At 44.1% G+C, this 26,218-nt stretch overlaps 1 protein-coding gene across 1 annotated transcript in view; it reads right to left on the bottom strand.

Annotated features, from left to right (window-relative positions):
- Positions 1 to 3,077: 3,077 nt before the first annotated feature.
- LOC147724714 (uncharacterized) overlaps positions 3,078 to 26,218 on the bottom strand; it is a 37,844-nt gene continuing 14,703 nt past the window's right edge. Inside the window, exon 2 of the mRNA XM_086918098.1 lies at positions 3,078 to 4,083. Coding sequence (XP_086774224.1) covers positions 3,078 to 4,083 — 1,006 coding nt within the window. The remainder of the gene's footprint in view (positions 4,084 to 26,218) is intronic.

The raw sequence follows: 26,218 nt of genomic DNA, 5'->3' as shown, positions 1-26,218 counted from the left end.
ACGTAATTGTTTAAGGACAAGGATACTATCAATTATCCCTCTCCACTACACACATTTACAATGACTCAATCCAATGTCCTACTTTTATGTTCATCTTATGGTTAATTTTCAAAAGAAACACCAAACACATAAGTGATATCGTTTTTTTCTTTTTAGTAATCTTTTCCAAAATTTTTTTTTAGAGATCTTCAGTATTGTAATTATACACATCAAAAAATACACAATATCTTTTTTCTTTTGTCAAGCAATTTTCAACAAGACATACAGGCAGAAAAAACAAATAACAAAATAACATTTAGACAATTGTTAACCCTTAATCCATGGGTTATGTCTGAAGCTCAATAGCTTACAACTAAGGAAAATTGGAAATGTCTCTTATAACCATAATTCCTTTTTCGAACACCACAATTGTTTTTGGGAGTTGGTGAAGCACAACTCAATGTTTTTATGGCTTCACAAGTCACTCCAACTCCTCGAGCATATATCTCATATTTTTTCCAAGTAAAACAAAGTGTGTCGAGATCAATAATCAACTGTCGACGCGTTTTGGCCTGTCAAACAGTTTCAGGCCTCATCAGGACAATGGGCAAACAAAACAAGCAGTACTTTACCTAAGACAAAAATCAAAAAATACAATAAATAAGCAATAAAAATACTCACATTATCATGACATTTATATTCACGGACACAGGCACCCAAGGGTGCCACTACCATTCTAGAGGGAGAAGATCTTCCCTGAGGTTGGGGTCTCTAATAAAGTATCACACCAAAATAAAGTAAAATAAAATCCAAGGTGATTCTAGTCAACAATGTGATTGTAGTAAGAAACCACCACCAAGTGAGTACATTCAAAAGTACAAAAGACCAAATCTCAAGTCTCCCTTTTCCTTGTAACCTAAATACACCCTGTCAACATACATTATTATAATAATTAAACCAAAAACAAACCGAACACACCCTCCGTGAGACTATTTGCGTCACCTACCACATTCACTTCTGGTAAGTATTCCCAGTTATATATCAAAATTCTTCTTCGCTTTGGTATATCACACCAAGCATCTCATTTGGCAAATCTTCATATTTGCAGAACAACCTGCAATATCAACATGTACACAATCAAAACTAACTAAATCAAAATTGCAGGATACCATCAATCCCAGCTATTCACCCTAAGGCCAATTATTTATGAGTTAAGGTAATTCATATTCATATATGTATCCACGTTTAAAATTTTTTTGCCCTGTCCAAACTGGCAATGTCGACATAAAGATCACAGTATCACACTGTAATAATTCATAAAAGAAGGTCCACCTTTCCCCATTTAATCTGCGGACATTAAAGACACATGCAGTTATATTAATTACAATACTAGAGTACCTACGAGTCCTCAACACGTCTAATTCGCCACAATCATTGGCGATGTGTGAAAGCATACCATCAACTCGAGATTGTTTCGAATCCTAAATCGGCAACACATGATGTTACACACCGACTCTAAAGTGTAAAGTGTACCTGGCATTCAAATGCGTGAAGAAATCCAACGGTCCGGTCTGAACAAAGATACGGTCATTACAACCGCCCAGCACCGTCAAGCGTCTCCAAGTCACGCCAACTCTACTCTGTAGATTCGTTCCTCACAGTCACCGAGGAGCTACCATACCACTACGGCTCTCTAACGCGCATCTCCGCGCCAATTTCAAAGTGCCGCAAGCGAGGAAGGACTGACGCCCAACAACACGAAACCAAACTAAAATGGCCGCCATTAAATGCAACGTTCTCGTCACTACTTTAGAAAACAAACCTACCTGCTGCCAATTAGACAGCCAATGTCGCTGTACACAGCCTAAATTATCAATCGTGGGCATACATGGAATGAATAAATTTAATATAATTCAAATAAAGTTGCCAAAATAAAAATGAAAAAATGAAAAAATAATAATAAATCAATCGTGATAACAGCAGAATAATCAAAAAATATAATTAATGCTATACCGAATTGTCCCAAAAATTACACATTATCACCCATGTGAGACCGTACCCCTCTTACAATCTATAGCCTCAATTATTAGCACAACGAATATTTACTGTAGCAATTCATTAAAAACACATAACATAAAATATGTACAGTCATTTGGCATAATGGTTATGAAATCCATTATCTTATTCAGAATGTGCACAATAACACCTCACGGTACTCTTCCTCCTACATAGTTGAACTTGTATGGATGCTATCCCTAAAGGACACTCAACCTATCAGGGACCACATTTCATCTTTCTCGTTCAAACCAGTTTTAGATGTTTGATATTTCTCAATGAGTCTTGCCTCCAATTGGTTCAATTTGGTTTCAGTGTCTGTCTTATTTCTGTTAGTAACCACACATAGTACCGACCAGTGTATGTCAGTAAATGAGTGGTTAAGTGTCTGGTAATGGTCGACCAAAGGAGCCCCCAAGGTCAAACATTTAATTCTAGATTTATGCTGTAAGACTCTCGCTTTAACAGCTTGGGTCGTTTGTCCAATGTAAAAGCGATTACATGGGCACCTGATACAATAAATCAGGTTTTTAGTATTGCAGTTGGAAAAATGCTTTTGAATGTGTGTGTATCCATTGATCTTGACCTCTTTGGAATCATTTGTCATCTCACAAGCCACACAATTGTGGCATCTGAAATGGCCAACGATTGGGGGTAATTTAATACTACACAACATTGCTACCAAGCGCCGGATACCTGTAGAGATATCTGGCAGTGAGTCGGAAGGGGTCGACCGGCCACCTTCACATGTGCGCCATGCACGCGGGGAGAACCCAGCTGAAGGACACAGACGCCGAAACCACATCACAATGAACAGTTTCTAGTGTACCCACTCCCCTCACCCAACAAATCACAATTTCATGCCAATGTAAATAATGACAGGAGGCCGATGTACGATGCTAGAATAAATATTATTGCTAAAGGCACAATAATAATGTAATGTTGCCATTCTTTACATGCAAGCAGTATTGCGCCATACTGCTCCAGACAATACACAGGACATGCTTCTATCATCAACATGTCCCTGCCAATGTACAGTTAAGTCAAGTGCGCCTCTGGCGCGCGGCACCCAAACGCCTCTCTGGCTCTTCCTCTGGGACGGCACGTGACCCTGCAGTGGGCCTGGTGCTGCGGCGTAGCACACCAACCTGTGAGGCAGACAGGCTGCTGACACTGGAGGTGCCCTCACTGGTGTCGTCCCCACCAACATTGGCTGGCCCAGTAGGATGTAGTGCCAGTACAGCACTGGTGACCTGCTCCAAGACTCGTGCCACATCCTCGCAGCATTGCACCATCTGCTGCTGCATAGCCAGGGACCGACGTGAGAGCTGGGAGGTGGCATTCCCAATGACATAGTTTGAGCGCGTGTAGGCTGATAGCCGCGTCAGTAGCTGGTGGTGGCGGCGGTGGGCGGTGTTGCGCTGCGATATGAGGGCTGCAGTGTTAGCCTCCATGGCAGTTGTCATGCGCTCTATCCTGTTGGACACATTTGCGACATTGCGGCCAATGTTGTGGAGCTGGAGTTGGATAGCCCCTTGCCGTCGTGCCTGCAACTGATGGATGCACAGCATCCGGCGCTCTATGCTGAGCCCTGGCACGCGCACAACCATCCCCCTCCTGCCGCTGCGTGCTGTGCTCTGCTGGCGATCCCTGCCATGCCTGCTGTGCTGGCTGGCCACAGTGGGTGTGCTCACTGTCACCGCAGTAGCAGCACCAGATGTATAGGGTCCCGCTGGTGGTGGTGTAGCGGTTGTCAATGGTGCAGCGCCTGATGGTGCTGGCGCAGATGGTGGTGCTCTGGCAGCAGGGATAGGTGCAGCACCTGATGGTGCTGGCGCAGATGGTGGTGCTCTGGCAGCAGGGATAGGTGCAGCGCCTGATGGTACTGGCGCAGATGGTGGTGCTCTGGCAGCAGGGATAGGTGCAGCGCCTGATGGTGGTGGCCTGGCTGCGGGGATAGGTGCAGCGCCTGATGGTGCAGGATGTATGGCTGTTGGCACCTCCTCTGCATCCTCTGGTGCCTCGTCTATGAGCAGCCTGTCGCTGTCGCTGCTGTTGTTGTCAGCGCCACCTGTGAGGGGAAGTGGACGTAGATTAATTGCATGTATCTGTCACACGTGCAGTTGCTACATGCATGCTGGCTGACATTCCTTGACTGGCTGTGGCATTGCATACTTTGGGTCATGTCTGGCTGCATTGGGGTTTTTGTACATTGTGGCCAGACTACATGTCCCACAATGCTTTTGGGCATGACCTAACCTGCATGGATTGCATGACTTGGGATGATTATGGGAGGCTATAGGGTCATGGCCATTGTTAGGGGACAGGGTCGCAGTCGCATGCCACTTACCTTGGCTGTCTTGGGTGGGTCGGGATGAGTCCAGATTGATGACCCCTATGCACGCCTCTCGCTCAAGTGTGTCCTCCACGCGGTCCTCCAAGGGGGTGTTGGGAGGGACTGTAGGATCTCCACCTCCAGTAGCCAGGGTCTCGCCCAGCCTCTCCGCCACCCTCTCCTTGGCACGACCTCGGAGGTCGTACCACCTCTTTTTCAGCTCCTCGAGCGACCTGTATGTCACACCCACAGCGTTGACTTTTGCGCCAATCCCCAGCCAGATTCTGTGTTTCTCCGCCTCAGGCACCCTCCTGGAGTCCTTTCCAAATAGTTTTGGGTGGTTGTCAACCACTCCGTCTATCAGGTGCTCCAACTCCTGCTCAGAAAATTTGAGCTTCCGCTTGCGCCCGGTGTCACTGGGCCCTGGTGCTGCATTCTCCGCCATTGCTGCAGTCACAAAAGTGAAGGATTAGGAAGTTTGGAGGTATCCTGGAAGGAGCTCTGTGAGATGCAGCCTCGAGATCAGCCTCACTGTTCTGAATGGGGGTGGAACCTGCGGATGGTCGAACGGGCGACGGACAGATTTCCAGAAATATCGATGGAGTCCCCATTGGAACCATGAAGGTATATATCTCTCCCTTATAAAACCGGTGCCCTCTGATTGGTGAAACCATACACTCCTATACAGTTATTCCGAATGGATTGAAGACCACGTTATTTATCAATATAATCGGTGAACCTAGGAGAATTTATCGACTGTGAATCTACAGACCATCCTCAGAATACTTACCCGGCATCCATATACCAGCTGGTGGACTGATTCCCAGATTACACTTCAGATTGCAAGCAATCGTTCGTGCTTCATCCGCCATTTAAGATATTGGTGCATGAATACAGACTTCCTGAAGAAGGCTTACGCCGAAACGCATTGAAAAAGGAATGCACTTCTGTATTGTTTTATAATAATTGATTCAACTGTTTATTATTTCACCGTTTGCACATGTATTGTCCTTTTTATATATTGTATTTATAATGAATCAAGAAAAATAATTGCCATGAAAAAAAGATGTTATAAAAATAAAATATCATAATAAATTAGCACTAGAGTGTTTCTAGTCATTAGTAGGTTAGTTTTCTCTCCCTTTTTCAACCAGGCACATAACCCGGTGCACATTTGCTCTCCTTTTACCCCCATATGCTGAATGGGGGTGGGAACTGCCTGCTTTCTGGTTGTGATGTCATCACTGTGCTCAAAATGCAACTTCCCGTTTTTGCGATCTCGCTAATTGCGAGATCGCATTTAGCGATCTCGCAAATTGCGATTTCGCAATTCCTACACGGATTTTGACGGAAATAGCGATTTTTCTGCGATTTTTAAAAATCGCTAACGCTTTTTGCGGCCGCGTGAAAATCGCTTTATTTCCTCGCAGATTTTCATGAATGCCAGTCTGCGAATTCTAAATTGCGATTTGCTGTCAATCGCAATTTAAAATTCGCAGAATTCGGTTTTCATGAATCAGGCTGCTAATCCCTTCTTGTGAATTCAAGAAAGTTTCTAGTGACCTCTGAGCTAGGTCGATAGAGACCTAGTCGACCTCAGTCCTACGTCTAATCTATATTAATTTTATTTATTTATTTATATTTTGCGATTTATAGAGCGGGCAAATACCCGGGGCGTCTCGGCGCTACGGACTGCTGTGGATGGAACCGGATAGAGAGCTTATTGATTAAACAACCAGGTTTTTAGCATTCTTCTAAATGTAAGAAGAGATTGAGAGGATCTGATCTCCAACAGAACAGTTTTCCAAAGTTTAGCCGTGGTAACCACAAACCTTCTGTCGCCCCAGGAGGCTGTTCTAGTGCGTGGCACCATCAGCTGAAGGGCAGTGGATGAGCGAAGTGCCCTATTGGGTGTGTAGATTTTTAGAAGGTTAATGAAAAACTCGGGTCTGTTGTTGCACGATGCTTTGAAGGCAATGCAAAGCATCTTGAACTTTATCCGTTTTTTTACTGGCAACCAGTGATAGTTTTTGACAACATGAGAGATGGATTTAAACTTAGGTGTACCTGAAAGAATTCTAGCTGCTGCGTTTTGGAATGTTTGCAGCTTTTGAATAACCCGCTTTTGGGCATTTGCGAACAGACCGTTGCAGTAATCTATAGAAGACATAACCAAGGTGCTAATTAGAGTTTTACCTGCATTCAGAGGGAGATATGGTAGGAGTTTTCTGATCATGCGCAATTTGTGAAATGAAGTAGATCCCACTGAGTTGGTATGGGTGACGAAGTTAAGTTTATTGTCAAATGTGACACCTAAATTCCTGGCCTTGGTTACTGGGATTGGTGGGGGGCCCATGGAGGCAGGCCACCAAGTTTGTGACCAGCCAGGATGGAGTTTGCCAAAGATCATGACCTCTGTTTTTTCCGAGTTTAATTTGAGGCAGTTGCTGTCCATCCAACTACTGATGGCGAGCATGCCTTTCTAAAAATTAGCTGCAACCCTTTCTCCATTGTTGTCTACTGCCAGCACCAATTGAGTATCATCGGCATAGGAAGTAAGGCCCATCCCGTAGGTCTTGATGACTTTGGCCAGTTCCGACACATAGATATTAAAAAATAAATCGGACTCAGGGATGAGCCTTGAGGGACCCCACATGGTAGGGCTAGTTGGGCAGAGTGGAAATTGCCTAATGTTACCGACTGGGTGCGGTTAGTGAGAAAGGATTGCAACAGTTCTCTGGCCTTATGTTGGATCCCCATTTTAGTGACACGGTCGATCAAGATGGTATGATCGACCGTGTCAAAAGCCGCAGAGAGGTCCAACAGGATGAGTATTGCTATTCCTCACCGGTCCATAATCATTCTAATGTCTTCTGATGCCTTAATTAAGGTGGTCTCAGTTCCATGTCCTTTACAAAACCCAAATTGAGAGCCGTCTAAGTGATGGTGTTCTTCTATGTACTTGGAAAGTTGGGTATTCATAAGTTTTTCTACCACTTTTGCTGGAAAGGATAGGCTAGCTATAGGCCTGTAATTTTTAGTGTCAGCTAGGTCTAGGTTGAGTTTTTTAAAAGTGGTTTTAGAATAGTCTTTTTCTAGATGGAAGGGTAGGTACCAGAAGTAAACATTATGTTAAAAACGTTGGCTAAAGCGACTGCCACCTGCTCAAAGAATGGAATGAGTGCGTCCGGAGGACATGGGTCATTAGCTGATCCTGACTTTATGGAGGACATTATGATAGGGATGTCTTCAGGGGTGATGCATTCAAATTGATTAAGGCGGCGATCTGAGTGACCGTTTTTCGGGAGTTGGTCGGCCAACTTTGGGCCCGATTAGGATCGCGGATGGACTTGAGTCCGGACGTGACCCCTCAGGAGGTAGGAACGTCCGCAGGGGCTGCGGCTTTCCCTCCGAGCAGATTAGGATGTGACCGCCAGGGTGGCGGTCACATCCACTATCTTTAACATTGCGGCGGGTGCAGCTTCAAGCTGCACCCGCCGCAAGGTGAAAAATGCATGCATCGCATTTGCATGCACAAAGCAGCAGGCACCGCGCGCTACCTGCTGCTTTGTGCACGCAAATGCATGTGCACCCCCCCACCCCCCTTCACCCAGGGGGCATGCAACGGGCCCCCAAAGTGGCAGTCCGTATGCTTTTCCACGGCGGGAAAGCCGCCGCAGAAAAGCATGTCTTTCCCACCATCCTAATATGGCTGACGGTGTCTGATAGACACCGCCACCATATTGTAGCTTTTCCGCCGCGGTCGGAAGGCGACCGCGGCGGAAAAGCGGCGGATGGACTTCTAGTCCCCCCAGCCATCCTAATCTGGCGGGGGGACATTGAAGGCTCCGTTGCGGAGAATCCGCATCCTCCGGGCCGGCGGTGGCTTCCGCCGGCCCGGAGGATGCGGATTCTCCGCGATCCTAATGAGGGCCTTAGTGTGTAATGCGAATTCAGTATAGATATTATTCAAAAAGTAGTCCAGCAAGGAGTTGCACAGTGACTGGGAAGGAATAATGGGAGCAGTTGTTGTGTGACCTGAAAGTTTAGACACTACTTGATAAAGTTTTTTGTTGGAATTTTTCGATAGTTCAAATTGAGTAATATAATGTTTACTTTTTTCTTGTATGATCATACGTTTATATTTGGCAAGCTCCTTTTTATAAAGAAGTTTTCCTTCACTAGTATAAGATTTGAGCCATTTCCTTTCTAGGTTTCTACAGACTTTCTTTTGCTCCCTGAGGGATTCCGTGAACCAGAGGGCTGATTGGGCTGTTCGATTTTTAGAGATGGTCTTGTTTGGGGTTAGCAGATTAAAGGCATTCTCTAGCCAATCAGTATAGTTGGCCACGGCCGTGTTGGGGTCTGATGAGGCCTCTGGTCGGGTGGTAGCCAGATGGGATTTAAGAAGAAGGTTATCTATCTGTTTCCATGCTTTAACAACATCTGGCTTACCAGAGCAGGCATAAGTGGGGGGTTTGCTGTCAATGGGGATGCCGAAGATAATTAAAATCACCTAGGATAGACGTGGTGTCTTCAGCTACTGTGGATTCAAGAAGGTTGCCTAGACCGGCCAAAAACTCTGTTCTGGATCCCGGGGGGCGGTATAACAGGATACCTTTAAATGTTTGGCATGGTGTGAGCAGGATCGTAAAATGCAGAGCTTCGCAACTGGGAGAAAGGATGGGATCTATTTTAGTGATTAAATGGCTGTGAAAGACTATTTCCAGGCCGCCTCCTTTTTTATTGTGTGGTCTATCTTGCTTTAAGACAGAGTATCCCTCAGGTGTGGCCGCTACGAGGTCAGGTCCAGATGCATGGTCAGTCCAGGTTTCAGTTATAAAAAGGACATCAATGGTGTGATGAGTAAGTAGCTCTGCTATCTCCTCCTTGTGTTTACCTAAGGAGTGAGCATAGATAAGGGCCATGGTGATATTTCCATTTTCTTCTTTATGCTGTAGAGCGGTGGCCTCAGAAATTGAGAGGATAGATGGTATAAATGTGCAGTTTAGACAGGGTTTAACTGACGTATCTGCCGATATTTCTAAAATTAGATGGGAGCAGTCTTTATTTGCAGTAGGTCTTAATTTGAGAAGTTCAGTACCTAAGTACTGAATTTTCCTCGCTTTCTTGGGGGCACAGCCAGGGGAGGTGGCCCTGGGCCTGGTCCAGGCGCAGACGGGCGCAGAGGGGTTTGCCTTTGGCGTGTCCGCTGCGCGACTGCACATAATATGCTGGCTAAATGGGTCCGGATGCGCCAATAGACTAGAGCGCTAACCCCCGCGACCGGAAGAAAGAATATGCTACCCAAGTGCCCTCCGCGCAACGGCACTCTGCCGCATTGGACCAGGGCGAGGGAGCAGAAGTAGGTGTCAAAAAAGAAGGTAAGGAGTTGTCACAACAATATTTAAAATATTTCCACACACAATAGAAGCAGGGTTAAAACCGTGTCATTACGTGCATTTAGCAGCTAGTAGCTCTAGTAACAGACTTCTGCGTCCACCGCGTGTCCGCATAATGTGCTGGCTAAATAGGATATATAGGATTTATTATTCCAATGTGCAGAGCCTATTGGGATTATAGGAACTACACTACATGGCGCCCAACGTTTGGTAAGGCACTAATTTAATGCTAGATACTAAAGTAACTCAGTCGTGCTTTTCTCAGAGACCCCTTTTTCCCGTAAATACTCCAATAAACGTCTGGAGTGGGTAAAAGGATAAAATATCCGCCATAACTTAGTAGGACGAGAATCCTATGTATTAGTTTTGGTTTTGTTCAAAGTTGAAGTATACAGTGTTCCACAATATTGTGCACCTTATCCTTGTTTCCTTGAAACTTGCTCTGCAACCTTCATTAAACAATGTAAGTTAACGGCGACAACAACGCGACCGGTGGAGTAAGAGCAGCTGCAGCCCTACCAGGCCTAAACGTTACAGGCTTTAATGAAGATAACCCAGATGCTATAATCATCCCGGAAAATTTAAGGAAAACCATCACTATAAAACTTATAACAAATGGCCTGTCATCAAGAGGTGGTAGGGTAATTTTTGTAATCGAGGCATATGAATATCGGCAGACAGAGGAATTCTATTCATGGATTATCTTCCCTGAAGCAAATCCAGTAACACATGTGTTTCACTTCTACAAAGAAGAGGAACATCCAACGGCATACACTCCTTTCGAGGATATTGAAATTCCACTGCATGCGCTCTGGTTTAAAGGCACCCTACAACATCAAAATCACATTACCAGGCTCGGTCCACTAGGTAGACCAGGAGCATCATGGCCAGTTTTAGCCAGCTATACACCATACCATGCCATTGAAGAAATATCAGGTGCGGAACTATTAGTTCAACTGAAACAACTAATCAAAATACATAGACAATTGGTTCAATATGTCATGCGGACTCTAACAGTCCAACCTCCTATAATGATTCCACAATACACCCCTTACCAGGGGAACACAAATAAAATCACACCACAGACTATACAATCGGTCATTGGTAAATCGCCCGCAAAACGGGAACAAATACCATTCTGGATAGCTCAGAAAATAACTCAAATAGAGGCAGTATTTTCTGATACTACCACGCATGAGAAACACAGGATTCTGACAATCTGTTTACCAATGGGGATCACACTACACCTGGAGGACTGTGACACTTGGGGTACAGTCTTTGCTGCAATCTACACAAAAACACATGGTGCTCAGTCTATGGCGGTAATACCAGATGTCCTGAAACAGATTCAAAATTAATACGGGTCAGAGCCTGCTTTGAATCTAGATATGAAACTACTGAAAGATTTCAAACAGGTCTCAACAATAATATTAGCTAATATTAAAGGTGAGGCAGCATCCGTGGCGATCCACCAAAAATTAAGGAAATTTGATGTAACTGAGCAACCATACGAACTGGCCACAATAATTAAAAAATCCTATGAAGAACTAGGTAGAGATAGTTTGGGTGGGAAACCAGTTAAATGTAAAAATTGTAAATTGATACTTGTATAGCGCACTACTCACCTGCAAGGGTCTCAAGGCGCTTGTACGAATACCGCTGTGGAACCCATCCTGGCTTTCCCTGTGAGGCATCCACTCCTGGGCACCCCCAAGGTGGAAGCCAGGCATCCTTAGCATTGTGGGGGCCGTTGTGGAGATTAAGCAAGCTATTGCCCAGAGTTGCAGAGTGGGACTCCATGATTGGAATAGGCACCGAGGCGAGAATTATCAGGTCCGTGGAATTTTGAGCCCAAGACCCGCAGAGGCAGGGAATTGAACCCTGGTCCCGGGCTAGACCTCTGCATCACTGTTCCTAAAAAGAAGTGGGAAAACACGAAATAAACTTCTAAAGAGAAGCGTTCTCAATCCCGAGGTAGGTCTCCTCAAAAGGAGCCCTCTGAAAAGAGGTATAACCTTAGGAATAGGGATAATTTGAGAAAACCTGATAGATATCAAGATACTGAAACACGTTCCTCTCGTACCTTTCAGACTTCCTCCCAAAAATCTGAAAGAAGAGGACGGTCAGAAAAAAAGGAAGAAGGCGTGAAGTCCAAAGACGATCAACACGATCCAAAAATAAAAAAACACAATTCACCAAAAAGAAGATAGCAGGTCTAAAAATCAGACATGCCGAGGATCTTGAATACACAACTCAAGAACTAGGAGTGGGCTTAGACAGCGCAGCAGAAGTAAACATAGCTCACAAGACCTTGAAGGATCATCTGGAGACAGTGGACTTGAATGAGTACATCCAAGTTGAAACTGCAGATACCAGGGTTAGCGTACCCCATAAGTTATAAGTTATAAGTTATATGAACTAACACTCCGGATGGAGGGGGATATAACTAGAAAAATAGGAGCACTCTTTTGGGAGAAGCTCTCTAAGGGTTATGAGATTCTTCTTGCTGAACAAGACTGGCCACCTGAATTTGTCAGGGAGTGCTCACATGGCGAAGACATCATTATGCCAGCCTTCTCCAATCATATTCCAATTCATTAAAAATACACCTATGCCAGGAAATGGGCAGTACCCAGGCTCCTGCATTATATAAAAACCATTTAGGATGGGATGAGGATTCTCCTCAGCATAAAATCCAGTTAAAAACTCAACCAACTGCACAAAGGCAGTATCCAGTTAAGGAAGAAGCTAAAAAACAAGTCAGGGAGATCCTAGATCAACTTGAATACCAAGAGGTAATTGAAACATGCACCTTGTCAATGAACAATCCTTTGTTTCCTGTCTCCAAACCAGACAATACATATTGTCTAGTTTTGGATTACAGACATTTAAACTCCTCTTGCAAAACGTTTGCAGTACAAAATGCACACAGTGCAGCACTAATGAATAACATTGTGCGTAAAAAATATAAAATGACATTAGATATTTCTAACGGTTTCTTCTGTCAAAACATTGCACCAGAAAGTAAGTATTTGACCGCTTTCTCAATGATGGGGTGCAGCGTCAATTCTGTCGTCTCACCCAGGGATTCAAGAATAGTCCAGGGTTATTTTCAGCCAGAGTAACAGAGTTACTACAAACGTATGATGATGAGGCATTATCATATGTTGATGACATCTATCTAATGGACGATGACTTGGATAGGCACTTGAACAGGGTGAACACCATAATACTTGGCTTCGCCTCTGAAGGGTATAAATTAAATTTTAAGAAATCGAGAATTGCCCATCTCAATGTTCTTTTTCTAGGATATGAGTTATCAAGTGAAGGCAAAAGCCTGGCAGCAAACTTTCTAGAGAAATGTGCAACCTCCAAAGACACTGAAAAACTTACAGTCAATTCTAGGTTTCCTAAATTTTGGAAGAATTTACATTCTAAACTACGCAGAAAGGGTTAAACCTCTCTAGGAATTAATCAAACCTGATTTCAAAACAACTAATTGGACTCAAACACGCACAGAAATTTTGCATTCAGTGCAAACAGACATGTTAGCAACAACACATTTACAGACTTGCGTAAATATACGCAACCTTGGAATCCGAATCATTCCAGCAAGATGCAGATTCATGTACTTAACCTTTAATAAAGGAGAAAAAGTACCAATAGCTTATAAATCACACTTGTACACACAAGCTGAAATGAAATTCACTTCTACAGAAAAAATTCTGGCAGAGGTTCAAACTGCAGTAGCAAAAGAGAGAGCCCTCTCACAGGGAAAACGCATTATGGTCATTACTACTGTACCTGCCTTAGAAGCAGTGACAAAAGTGAGCATTCAAAATGCAAAGGCTTTACATCCGAGATAGATACAATGGGTTAATTCTCTTGCTGCAACAGACGTTGAATACTTTTTTTACCCCTATTTGAAAACACAAGAATTTCTACAATACGAACAAGAATGTCCTCCCCTGCCTACTGAGATTCTGTCTCTAGAACAGTATGAATGTATAATTTATACAGATGGATCAGCATAGCCCGCAATTGGGGGTAAACAAGTTTATAGTGCTGCGTGCGCGATCATTAAAGGTCGCTGGCGCGATGGTAAATTCTGATCAATGGTCACAAAAATGCAATCTCTTTGAGATTGTAGAGCTCAGCGAGCTAAACTACAAGCATTCAAGATGGCGCTTGAAAATACTGATCACAAATTCCCCACACTCATAGTGTGCGATTCTTATTACTGCGTTCAATCTTACAATGAATACTTGTAGAGCTGGATTCAAAACGGTTTCAAAGATGCAAAAGGTGGAACAATCAAGCATAAGTTGCTTTGAGAACATATAGTTCAGTTACAAAAAGAACTACAAAAAACTCATGTGATCCATACACTGAGTCATCAATGTGATGGCGTTCACGTTGCAGGGAATTCCTTGGCTGACGAAGCTGCGATGGCAGCTGTGCAAACAGATTCCGTAGTTGCAATCACTTGTTTGAAAACAAAAATAGACAGCGATATAATGCAAGCTGTCAATGCTTCAATAAAAGACAGTGGTAAAACACTTCTCAAAGGCTTTCCACTCAAATACTCATACATAACTGATGCAAATAATGTTCTGTTTGCTCGAATCCCTGGAGTGGGGGATAGAGTAATTCCAAACATGGAACATAGATTAGGACTTATTTTAGCAGCACATGAAGGTCTCTCTTCTGCACACGCAGGTGTTTCCGCCACAGTGTCCTTATTAAAACAGAGAAACCGGTGGCCGCACATGAGGAAAAAAACTAGCTACTATGTTTTAGAATGTGAAATCTGCCACAAAAATGTAAGTCTTTACAGTGAAACGTCCTGTGCAGACACCCTTTTTAATTTCAGATAAACCATTAGCTTGTGTTTACCTGGACCACTGCTGTCCCTTACAGAGGGATGGTAACTAAAAATATATAATGGTCGCAGTGGATTCGTGCTCAAGATTCATTTGGATGTGGCCTCACCGTTTGGCTGACGCCCGAACGGTTATTAAAGATTTGCGAGTCTTTATCAGCACATACACAGTCGGCACGCTACATTCTGACAAGGGTCCTGCGTTTAGCTCTCGAGCTCACATGGAGGCCATAGCCAATCTGGGCATTGCATTGCGGTATTCTAGTCCATTCCATCCTGAGGGAAATTCGGTAGTGAAGAGAAAAAACCGGGACATAAAGCAATCTATAACAGCTAGGGTATTAGGCTCGGGTGACGGGTGGGTCAAATATCTAATAAGTGTCCAACGTAGTCTTAATAGTCTGCCAAGAACTTCTATAGGGGGTATCACGCCATATGAAATCCTTTTTGGAACTAGAATGATTGTCCAGGACCTTCATCGTCACACTTCAGTGGTAGAACAAAAAGCTTTTGATATCAAAGACCGTTTGGCTGTTTTGCAGGACTTACATGAAACAAGGAAAAGTCAAAGCAACACATTGCAGAAGCCCTCCTTGTAGATGTTCCGGAAGAATTCCTAAAAAATCAGTCCCAACTCCTGGGTTTGAGGTCCTAGTTGTAGCGTCCCCTTCCACTTTTATTTCCCTGATGTATTTCTTGGCCTGGTCTGATTTAACTTTCCAGGCCAAAACCTTACCTCCTGCCTCTCCATACTCGAAGTATGAGAGCTTACTTACCTCCCACTTCTTAGCCACCCTATCTTGGAGTAAGTTTTCCAAGTTTTTTTTTAATTCCGCCCGCCTTTCTTGATCAGCTAAAGATCCAGTATCGAAGTCACCCTTCTGATCTAAGAGAGTCAATTCCCTCTCTATGTTTGTGGTCGCTTCTCTAAGGAGAACCAAACGGCCAGGGACCTGTGGCTAGATAAGGTCAGATTGCCTACGCTCTCATTAGAGCAGAGCGATTGTTTGGATAAGGCAATATCAGAAGCAGAAGTCAGCAAGGCTATTAGTAAACTGAAGCGGGGGAAGGCTGCTGGGCCAGACGACCTGCCTGGGGAGCTGTACCGAGTATTGGGTCCGGTCATTATTCCAACCTTGACTGCCCTCTTTAACAACATCTTTGTAAATGGCGTGGCGCCTCCTGAGCCGTGGAATGAGGCAACTATCGCCTTGATCCCCAAACCTGGCAAGGACCCGACTGTTTGCGGGTCCTATCGGCCGATCTCGCTCCTGAACAATGATTATAAGATCTTTGCAGCCATTTTGTCGGCACGGTTTGGGAGCGAGATCGGCTCAATCATCCATCAAGACCAGAAGGGATTTATAAGGGGGCACCAGTTGGTAGACCTCACTCACGACCTGGTTGGTGCAATAGACATCGCCTCAGCTTTTGTTCTTCCACTGGCTACCTTGACCTTGGATGCTACCAAAGCATTCGATAGGGTCAATTGGCCCTATCTGGCTGCGGTATTGAGAAAATTTCAGTGTGGGGCTAAGTTCTGTCGAGTCATCAACCTTTTATACAGGGACCCCAGGGCCAGACTGCTGGTCAATGGTGCCCTCACTGAGCCCTTCCAAATTATGAGGGGTACGAGGCTGGGCTGCCAGCTTTCCCCGCTTTTATTCAATTTATATATTGAACCCTTCGTGCAAATATTGAGAGAGGAACATAGCATTCCCCCTTTTGAATTCGGAGGTTGGGTAAAAAGGGTATGACGTTATGCGGATGACATCCTTATCTATACAACCGACCCAGTTCAAGCTTTTCCCGTAGTCATAAAAAGGGCGGAGGAATTCGGACAGATTTCGGGGTATGAAATCAATGCGGGGAAAACCGAGATCATGACCTGGAACATCGACAATCGACAACTTGTAGTGACTCCATCCATGCGCTACTTGGGAATAAGGATCACTCAGGACATTAGTACTATGGCACAGATTAATCTGGACCGGGTCTTTCAAGAATGCAGGGTGCTGTTAAAATCTCGGTCTTTCCTCCCATTGACTGTTCTCGGGAGAATAAGCTTAGTAAAAATGTCCATTCTCCTCAAATTTACGTTTATTTTCAACTCCATCCCATTAGCCTTCGATTCAAAACAACTGCAAAAATGTCAGCAGGAAATTAATTCCTTTATTTGGTGTTACAAGGCAACAAGGCTGGCATGGAAGAAATTAAGGAGGAGGAGGGAAAAGGGAGTGCTTGCATTGCCAGACCTAGAGTACTATGCTTGGGCATTCCTGCTGTCCCATTCAAGGATGCTGTTGAAAACTCCTTCAAGCTCTTCAAAAGGGATTATGTTTAAGGCCATGTTAACTGGGGCGAATCTGCCACTTGACGGATTTTTAATCAAATTCGGAGATCAGAGGTTTTTCAAGAAGGTGAGGTTGAAGATCTTACAATCTTTGGCGAAGGCTTGGGCGCAAATTAAGAGAAGAGCAGGGTTAGCTTATTATTCCAATTTCACCCCAATTTGGGATTCCTCAGGGCTTCTGCTGTGCCTAAAGGATAGTCTTGCAGTCCCCATAAAGGAGGCAGGGATTCTAACATGGGGAGAGTTGCTAGCAGAAGGATCATTGGTAAAATGGGAGGAGTTATATGGGAGGGTTGGCCCAGCCTTATCTGGATTCACACACATACAACTCATTAATTGGTTCCGGGAGTTGATCAGGAAAAAGGTTCCAGTCGGGAGGAGTAGCCTTTTGGAACAACAACTGGTAGAGAGGCAAGCGGGGAGTAAAGAGGTAGCATTTTGGTACTGGACTATTCTGGAGGAGGTAGATGGGAAGTTTACTCTCCCAGAAGAATTGTGGGGAGGGGTCTTGGGTGCTCAATGTGAGGACTTATGGACAAGATCTTTCATTCTCCTGTATAAAGCAGTTAAGCTAGCTTGGTTGAGCCGCAACCACCTGTTTACGATACATCGAGCCTACCTTTCCCACTTAAGGCTATCCAAATTTCAGCCAGGAAAGTGTTGTAACAAGTGTCTCCTCCCTGCAGCCTCCGACGTCCACATGTTTTTGGAATGTCCCCTTATAAAGGCTTTCTGGGATGAAGTAAAGGGCACCCTGGATTCAATCCTTAAAACATCACTATCACTCACCCTGTCCCTAATAATATTTGGTCTGGACAACAAAATTATCGGGCCAGCAAGGACCTTCTTGTTTTATGCAATCCTCCTCGCGAGACGGCAGATCTGCAAGTTTTGGGTCGATCCGAAGGCACCACTACATGCAGGTTGGCTAATGTCACTGTACGAAACATCAACGGCGTATCTGGGCAGGTCTTGTAGTAAACGAAACCTCACCTTTTGGAACCTGTTGGTTCAGTGGAGTTAGATCGATCGTCAGGTTCACCAGGGTTTATTTTTTTTCCCCCGGGTCCGATGATTATGCCGACATACTCCACGGTCCTGTTTGTGGCGTCGTCCGATAAAGAGAACAAACTTGGTCTAACAGGCTGAAAGACGCCTTGATGGAGTAAGAATTTCCTGAAAGCATCTTCCGCCAGTCTGGTATCTTTCATCAGGCTTAGGAAAGGATTATGTTCTTGCCCTGTGCCTAATGACACTCAAGGTGGTTGGCGTTTTCAATGGAACGAGGGTTTGGCAAATGAGGACATAAAAAAAAAAACACATTGCAGAAGCCAACTACCACTGAAGCGGAACCACCCATCCCAGCAAGGCCTGCCAGGATTCCAAAGATTGGGGATCTAGTCAGAGAAAAGATTGTGGACAAGAAGGAATTTGGGCCTTCTTACAGACAACCAGTACCTGTCCTAGCCATCCACTGATGAAGAACAGTGTTACTACCGTCCCTTGCTGGAAGAAGGAGAACAGGTTCGTATCCATCGACCTGGTAAAACCACATTATGTGGCCGATCATAAGTAATAGGCCAAGTGGGCTCCAGAGATATAGCAGACGACCAAATCTGGCTACTATCCAAGAGGTTCAAACTGAGAGACTCATCATCTTTGAAGACTCTGCATTACAGAATAAAGGACTATGCAACAAAGCCATGGAACTTGTGCCTCTTGAGGCCCAAATAACAGTTTGTCAAGAAAAGCCTGTCTACAATGAAATAGTATCTTACTATACTAATATGAAAAGGGATCAAGTAGCTCCAGCGATTTCAAATAATCTTGATGCAATACCTACAATTGACAGAACGGCCTCTGGCTATTTCATTAACTTTGATATGCTTTCCGAGGATCAGAGCAAACCTGAAACGACGCCAGCTAAACAAACTTTTAAAGAACAAGCAACAGAACTTTTCCATCACCTAGAAGAGACTTATCTCGTTTCACCATGGGTTGAACTTTGGATTGTGTTAGGTGTACTTTTTCTTCTACTTTGGTTGACTCTGATATTTATCTAGGGAATGCTGATCAATGGGAGATATAGTAAAAAGGACACAACAAGTAAGAACATCAACTTACTCCTCAAACCACACAAATCATCCCATTGTGAACAAAGAGACTTGTCATCAGTGAAAATCACAGCCTTTCCAATACCTGGTGGTATAGCTTGGGACAGAACTGATTATGACATCTTTGGTCCTGCAGAGCTGTTGAAGATTCTACACCAATTCAAGGTTTCCTTGGGTGACTTTGTTTCACCCAGCACCTTTTCTGAAGATTGGGACTTTGAGGCTGTTAATATTATGATGTCAGACTTAGAAATGTCTGCAACGTTTACACATCATGAATACTTAGAAGGTTCATCAGATTATGAACAAATGCACTGTTATAATCACTATGGTCATCATTTTTTGCCTAAATCTGCACATCCGAGAAATGTTTATACTTATAATCAATGGGAACATTGTCCAACACCACCAAACAGTAGCTCAAAAACATTTTATGACAAATTTCCATGCTTTTCAGGGTTTAATGTCTCAAATCCAGAAGCATTTTACTTTAAAAATGTTAATAAGACAGGAATGAAAAGTATGTTGACTAATACTAAGCAAATTTATTCTGCGGCCTTTTATGCTCAGCTGTCTACATTAGGTTTTGACTTTTGTAAAGACAACATTGAGACAAAAACTGTCTGCGGCACAAAAAACTGGCAGGTGCAGGGATTAGAAGCTTTATTTAGAGCCTGCATCATCCCAGAACAAATAATGTTTTTAAATGACACTGTTCAACAGAGATCTTGTCTTGGATTAGCTAAGAAAAAAGATTTAAACAAACAGTCAGTACCTACACCTACACCTGACAGCAATAAATCTTCAGAGGGGGTGGTTGACGTAAAAACTATTTTACTTAAAACCAGAACAGATCCTGATTGGAAAACATGGTTAATCTGGCCCACAGACACAAACAACTGTCAAGATAGATTCCTGAATAAGACACAAGGGTTCACATTCACTAGGCCTGATCCAAGATATGTCCAGAGACAACATCCAGGGATAGTAACATCATACAGTGTGGGAAAACTTTGCCTTGAGTAGCTACAAAGATCTACACTAAATGAAGTAAAACAACACTTATCTTTACTTAAAGATTGCATTGATTTAAGGGACTTCTTACAAGGACCTGCAAAACCGCGTCATATACGTTTTATATACGTCGGTATCTATGCCATGTATAATGAAGCAGGGAAAACAACTCAAGCAGAGACTGCAGAACGAATACGGGAAATTGATCGTATTAATTTAGAGAAATCTCTCTCTGTAGTTGACAATGGGTTAACAACTCTGTCATCCAGAATATATTCTTTGGACAGCATATTATCCTCTGCCATAGACATAATGGAACAGGACTTGGTCATGGTACAACATGGTTAGTCACAATTGCGTTCTATAATTCTTTTAGGCTGGACGTTATAAAATCTTCGTTCTGGCTATGTGTCATGGCGTCTAATCAACACCACGTCATTGTTTTCTGAATTTAACTTTACAGATTAAAAAATCACATTGGCACAAAAAGGAGCAGACTATACGGTGCTGAGGATTGAAAAACCGGAAAGATTACCATTAACTGTTTCTGAAAAGCCAGCAACAGAATGGATAATACATGGGACAATCACTCTGCCTGTGACGATTTTCCATTTTCAGTATTGTTTGAAACATATACCAGCAGGCGTATATGAAAGGTTGGGTAATGAATACATCAAGACATCCTGGGATTTACCATATACACACAGATGTTGGAGTGGGGGAAAAGAAGTGTTTCTTAGTGGTACAAACTGCAAAAAACGCACTAAGCGGTACACTTTTATATCAGGGTATTAATTTACACGGGTCTGCGATGGTTCCTCAACCAATTTATCCTGCCACCTACAAGGTTCTCCAGCTGCAGTGATAGATCCAATTTTTAGGCAGATTTCTAATGGAAGTTATATTATGTTGAATGATTACAGCTGCTGTGGCATGTTGCCAGGAATACCCTATCTCGTAAGCGTGTCAGCCAGGGTCACTTGCAGTATGCAAGTATTGTTTCCTACAACCAAGACAGACGGGGAGTCGCCGTTATGGCCTTCAGTGAACATCTCATCTATACGAATTGATACTTTAACACCTTTGCTACAGCGGCTATTCCGCCGCAGTGCTAACGGTTATGGGGGGGGGGGGCGCGCGGCTCACCTGCGCGGGTGACAGAACCGTTCCGTCACGGCTCGCGGGTGAGCTGTGCTTGTGATGGAACGGTTCCGTCACGGCCCCGCCCGCTTAATGAAACGCGCTGCACAGGTGCGAAATCAGTGCCGCGCAGGCGCAGCGAGCGGGCCGTGACGGAACGGTTCCGTCACAAGCACAGCCCTTCCGAGGGTCGTGACGGAATGGTTCCGTCAATATAGCTGAAAGGGTTAAGCAGAATGAAAGCCATTCTTTTACAAAAAACTGTGCCACTGACCTCGGCCAAAGAGACTGATGATCTGCAAGTTGCAAGGACTTCTGCAGAGATACATGCCTTTTTATCGACAAACTGCCCTATACATTTCTCAGAAAAGTTAGGTTGTATCTTAAACATGTCTGACACGAGTGGTATTGTACATGTATTTAAGACAGTTTTTCCAGGACTGTTCGCACCCTTTGAAGCAGTCCTAGGTATTTTTCCAAACTTCGTGCACTCAGTGTTTGGCGGCCTGCCTCTCATTTTGGGACTCGTTGCAGGGATACTATTTTTGCTACTTTTGCTCCAATATGGCAAGTCAAATCACCATCGACACCCAGATCACCTTGGAGAACACCCTCTTGGCAATGAAGTGTCGTGAGCGCATGATACAGATTCTGGGACTTGCTCGTTTAAGAGATTTGAATACCACGTGGTTCCTGTCGTTCAGACCAATCTGGCAAGATTGCATCTTACCTGTACTGCGATGCCTGCTATGTGGATAAGAATGCGTGCTAGACATCGGTCTGACACTCCCATCAGTCCTGCCAACGGAAGTTGATACTTTGCTTGAACCAGTAACGGCTCATGCACTGTGTTGACCCAGCGGCTACCAATCTTGATGACGGCATTCGTTGAGATCTCACAGATGCAAAATGCTGATGGTGAGATACGTGATGCAACAGGTGCACAGGTACCATCTACTTCGAGCATTGCTAATGCGACTGACGCTGATGGCGATGCTTCGCATCTATGTGTAATTGATCTACTTAACGAGGTAGTCCAACTTTCACCTACAGTTGTAGACGAGTTCTTTACCAGCTTAGAAGATTTGATGTTTTCTCCAAACAATAACACTGACTTTTGAAATTGGCACACAGTGTTTTGAGAGACTCTGAATTCAACCTTCAGTTTTTCAAAACAAGGTTCTAGCTTTGGAACTCTATTTTTTTCTCTTCTCCTCTATGATCAGACCTTTTTCCAAATTTGTATTTTTTTCCCTTTTGGCACAAAGTACTCTGCTTAAAGTAGAACTATTCATTGAAAATCTTTCAAGAGACAATATTTGACCTTGTCCATAATCAAACAGTTTTTATATAATCTGCCATGATATGGTCTCGACTTTTTCTTCTGTATTTAAGAGCCATTTCATAAATATATTTTCGTGATTCATTCGGATAGCGTTTCCAATGTCATACTATATGCTTTGAATGAAACTTTGCTTTTAAAATGTGTACAGCGCCTGCTTCTCGCATAGTTTTTCTTTTTGAGAAGCAGCTAAATCGAGGCAAGATGGCGGCCAGCATTCTGGCCGTGTGAGCTGGTCCTAGCGCTTCTCCCCCAGATTAGCTGTCATTTTCCCCTCCGGCTCAAACAATGCCACCGTTAAGAGAAAAGCCTAAGGGGAGCCGCGTGGAGGCTGTAACAGGAAAGAATATCGCAAAGACGGGGAAAACTCTTCCAGCCCCGGTACAGACTTTCTTCAAACCTCAGATCAATCCCAGTACCGAAAAGCCCTCATAGAGCCCGGTCACAGAGAGCTCTTCTAGTACATCTACGGCTGCAACAGTGCCTGTGTCTGATAAGACAAATCTGATTTCTTTACCAGTAACCACAGTTTTAGTGCCAATCGACTCTGGTAGTGGGGCCCATACAATGTCAGCTCCAGTACAGGACGAGGAGGAGGGGGTGGTGTTAGAAAATGCTATTTGGAGCACTCAGCTTTTGGATCCCTCTCTTACTTTGGACCCACAACTCAGAAGGATTCTGGGAGATGTAGTCCCTAGTGAACCAGCATCTAGCATACCACCAGTAGCCCTCCCTCCCCCTCAACTAGCTGTTTTACCAAACCCCGAGGCTGACAATGATTGAGATAACTTCTTTTCCCTCTCGGAGCATACGGGCTCTTCTGGTGAAGATGATGAGGGGCTGGATAAAGATTGGACTGATGATGATGGTAGTGAGTCAGGGGACTGGCGCACAAATAAGGCTCTGAGCTCGGCGGCCATCTCTAACGGGCCACCAATAGTCCGAAAGGTACCCCAAGACCCTGGGGCAGGTATTGGCTCCCTAGCCTGGGACTACTCATTCTCTACTAAATCCAATGTACAAGGCGCATTTAATGACTCAGCTCCTAATGTTCAGGAATCCAATTCTGGTTTAACCCCAGGCGAAATGACACTGGCCATAATTTATCAAACGATTATGGCCCACCGGGAGGAAACCCATCAAGAAAGTGCCCGCGCCCAGGGAGCTTGCCGCAGAGTCCAAAACTTGCTGCGCAGAATAATAAAAACCTGCAAGGATATTGCATCCAGGGTGACAGAGAATGGAACTCAAATTTCTACCTTGGAGGACGATTTAGTGACCCAAAAATCCACAATAGACGCAATTCAATCTCAGCGGTTCGACATTCAAGGAAAACTTGTTGATATGGAAAATCGCACACGTAGACACAACTTGCGAATTCTGGGGATCCCCTAGGGAACAGAGGGGCCAGATATTCGCCAGTTCATGGCCGAACTGTTTACAGAGGCAATTCCAGAGGTCAAGGAATGGGACTGGCAGGTAGAGATTCAGCGTGCCCACCGTTTTCCCTTCAAACTTAAACAATATCGCTCGGGCCAAACTAACAATAAACCCTGTGCTATTATGATATGCTTGCACAATTTTTTTGCCAGAGAAAGGATCTATGATCTAGCCAGGCCTGACAGGCAAAGAGCAGGAAAAGGCTGTCAGTTTTTTGTTAGGCCAGATTTTTGGCCGGTCATGGTTGAACGGAGGTGGCTCCTCCGTCAGTTGATAGCCCCACTTCAGGCCAAGGGGGCACAGGTTTTTTTGCTTTTTCCGTCTAAGCTAAAAATTATTCAGCAAGGTCAGACTAAATTTTTTGAATCAGAAATTCAGGCAACAGCATTCCTGGACACATTGTAAACCTATTTAATGCCATGTACCTGCCTGAGTTCACTCGTATATGTTTGATCCTTTCTCACCTTCGACTAATTGGGGGGATGCTCTCTTAAGGGATGTCTTTTTTCTTTTGTTTGCTTGCATGACTTAGTATGCTCTCTTTCTTCATCTCTGGGGGCTTATCCCATAGTGCGCTCGCTGTTGTTTTTTCTTTAGTTTTATAGTTGGCAGCGACTCTCAGGGGGGTCCTGCTCATACCAGCTCTTCCATCACTAGGACTTAGGTCCTGTCTCCTAGCTCATGGGTGGTAGGGGGAGTGGGCGGGGGTGGGTTGCTTGCTGGGGTGGGGCGGTGGGGGTGGGTGGGGGGTGCATTAAAAAAACAGCTTAAAAGATTTCTTTCTATCATGGCTTCTTTGGTCTTATGTTAAGAATTGTTATAACTCAGATGATGTTCCATAAAAATCCTAATGGCATCAGGTAGAGTACGGTTAGCTTGATGGAATGTTTGTGGCCTGAATAATGGGAGGAAGCGGGCTTTATTTTCACGTGTGATTCAGGCCCTTCATCTTGAGGTTCTGTGCCTACAGGAAACCCATGTTCCCTGGACTAACAGAGATTATCTAAAAGTCCCGGGGTTTAACCTAATAGCCTGTTTCCGTCAGACCTCAATGATAAGGGGGGTGGCCACATTAATCTAACGAGGGCTCGGATCGTGTGTGAGAACCAGTCAGGATGCTGCTGGGGGATGGGTTATTGCAGAGCGTTTGATTAATGGTAAACCTTTAACAATTTGTACCGTATATAATGACAACCTAGCAATTTTAGACTATCTGAATGCTGATTTGGCTTTATGGCCTCAGCCTATCTGTTTCTGCGGTGATTTTAATATTAATCTACTAGCCAAGTTTGATCTGTTGGGAGGGGAGAAATATGCAGGCCAGAAACCCAAGATTTTTAGGGCACTTCAGGCTCTGACTCAAGAACATTATATGATTGATCTTTGGTTTCATCATTGTAAGAATCTTGACGGCTTTACATATTTTTCTGCCCCCCATAAAAAAATGGTCCGTCTAGATTATTGTTTTGTTTCAGACCAAATCGCAGATACTACCACTATTTCAGTCTCCCCTAGAATTATTTCAGACCATAACCCACTGATTATTGATTGTATCCTGAGCCAGACTATAAAAATTCCCAGACTCTGGACTTTCGAGAGAAAATTGCTTCTAGAATACACATATTTAGATCACATGAGACCATGGCTTTTGGAATTCTTGAATATAAACAGATGCACCGCATCTAGAAATATTGTATGGGATTCACTGAAGGCGGCAATTCGCGGAGAGACTAAAAGCTTTTCATTTTCACGTCAAAAGCGAATTCAGGAACAAACTAATGCGCGGATTAAGGAATTGTCCCGTGCAGCTTATAACAGTAATCAAGAACGGTGGCGATATAGCCCAAGTCCAAATACAAGTCGCATGTACTAAAGCCTCCTTGCTTGAGTTCCTTGGCCATGATCTTGCCGCTAAGTATCTACAGTTTTGCTCTTCAATGTTTGAATTTGGTGAAAAATCTGGCAGGGTTCTTGCGAAGCGACTCCAGCAATGTAGCCTGGCTAACCGTATTATCAAGATTCAGGATCCCCAGGGTTTCACTCAGGATACTCCGGAAGGGGTTATGAAGGTTTTTTCTGACTTTTACCAATCTTTATATACAGAGGAAGTTTCTGAAGTTAATATACCTCATGATTTTGGAGTCTTTATTGAAAGGGTTAAC

This window comes from Lissotriton vulgaris, chromosome 4_1 (assembly GCF_964263255.1).
Source record: "Lissotriton vulgaris chromosome 4_1, aLisVul1.2, whole genome shotgun sequence".
Classification (NCBI taxonomy): Eukaryota; Metazoa; Chordata; class Amphibia; order Caudata; family Salamandridae; genus Lissotriton; species Lissotriton vulgaris.
This window is presented reverse-complemented; position numbering and strand designations above follow the sequence as displayed.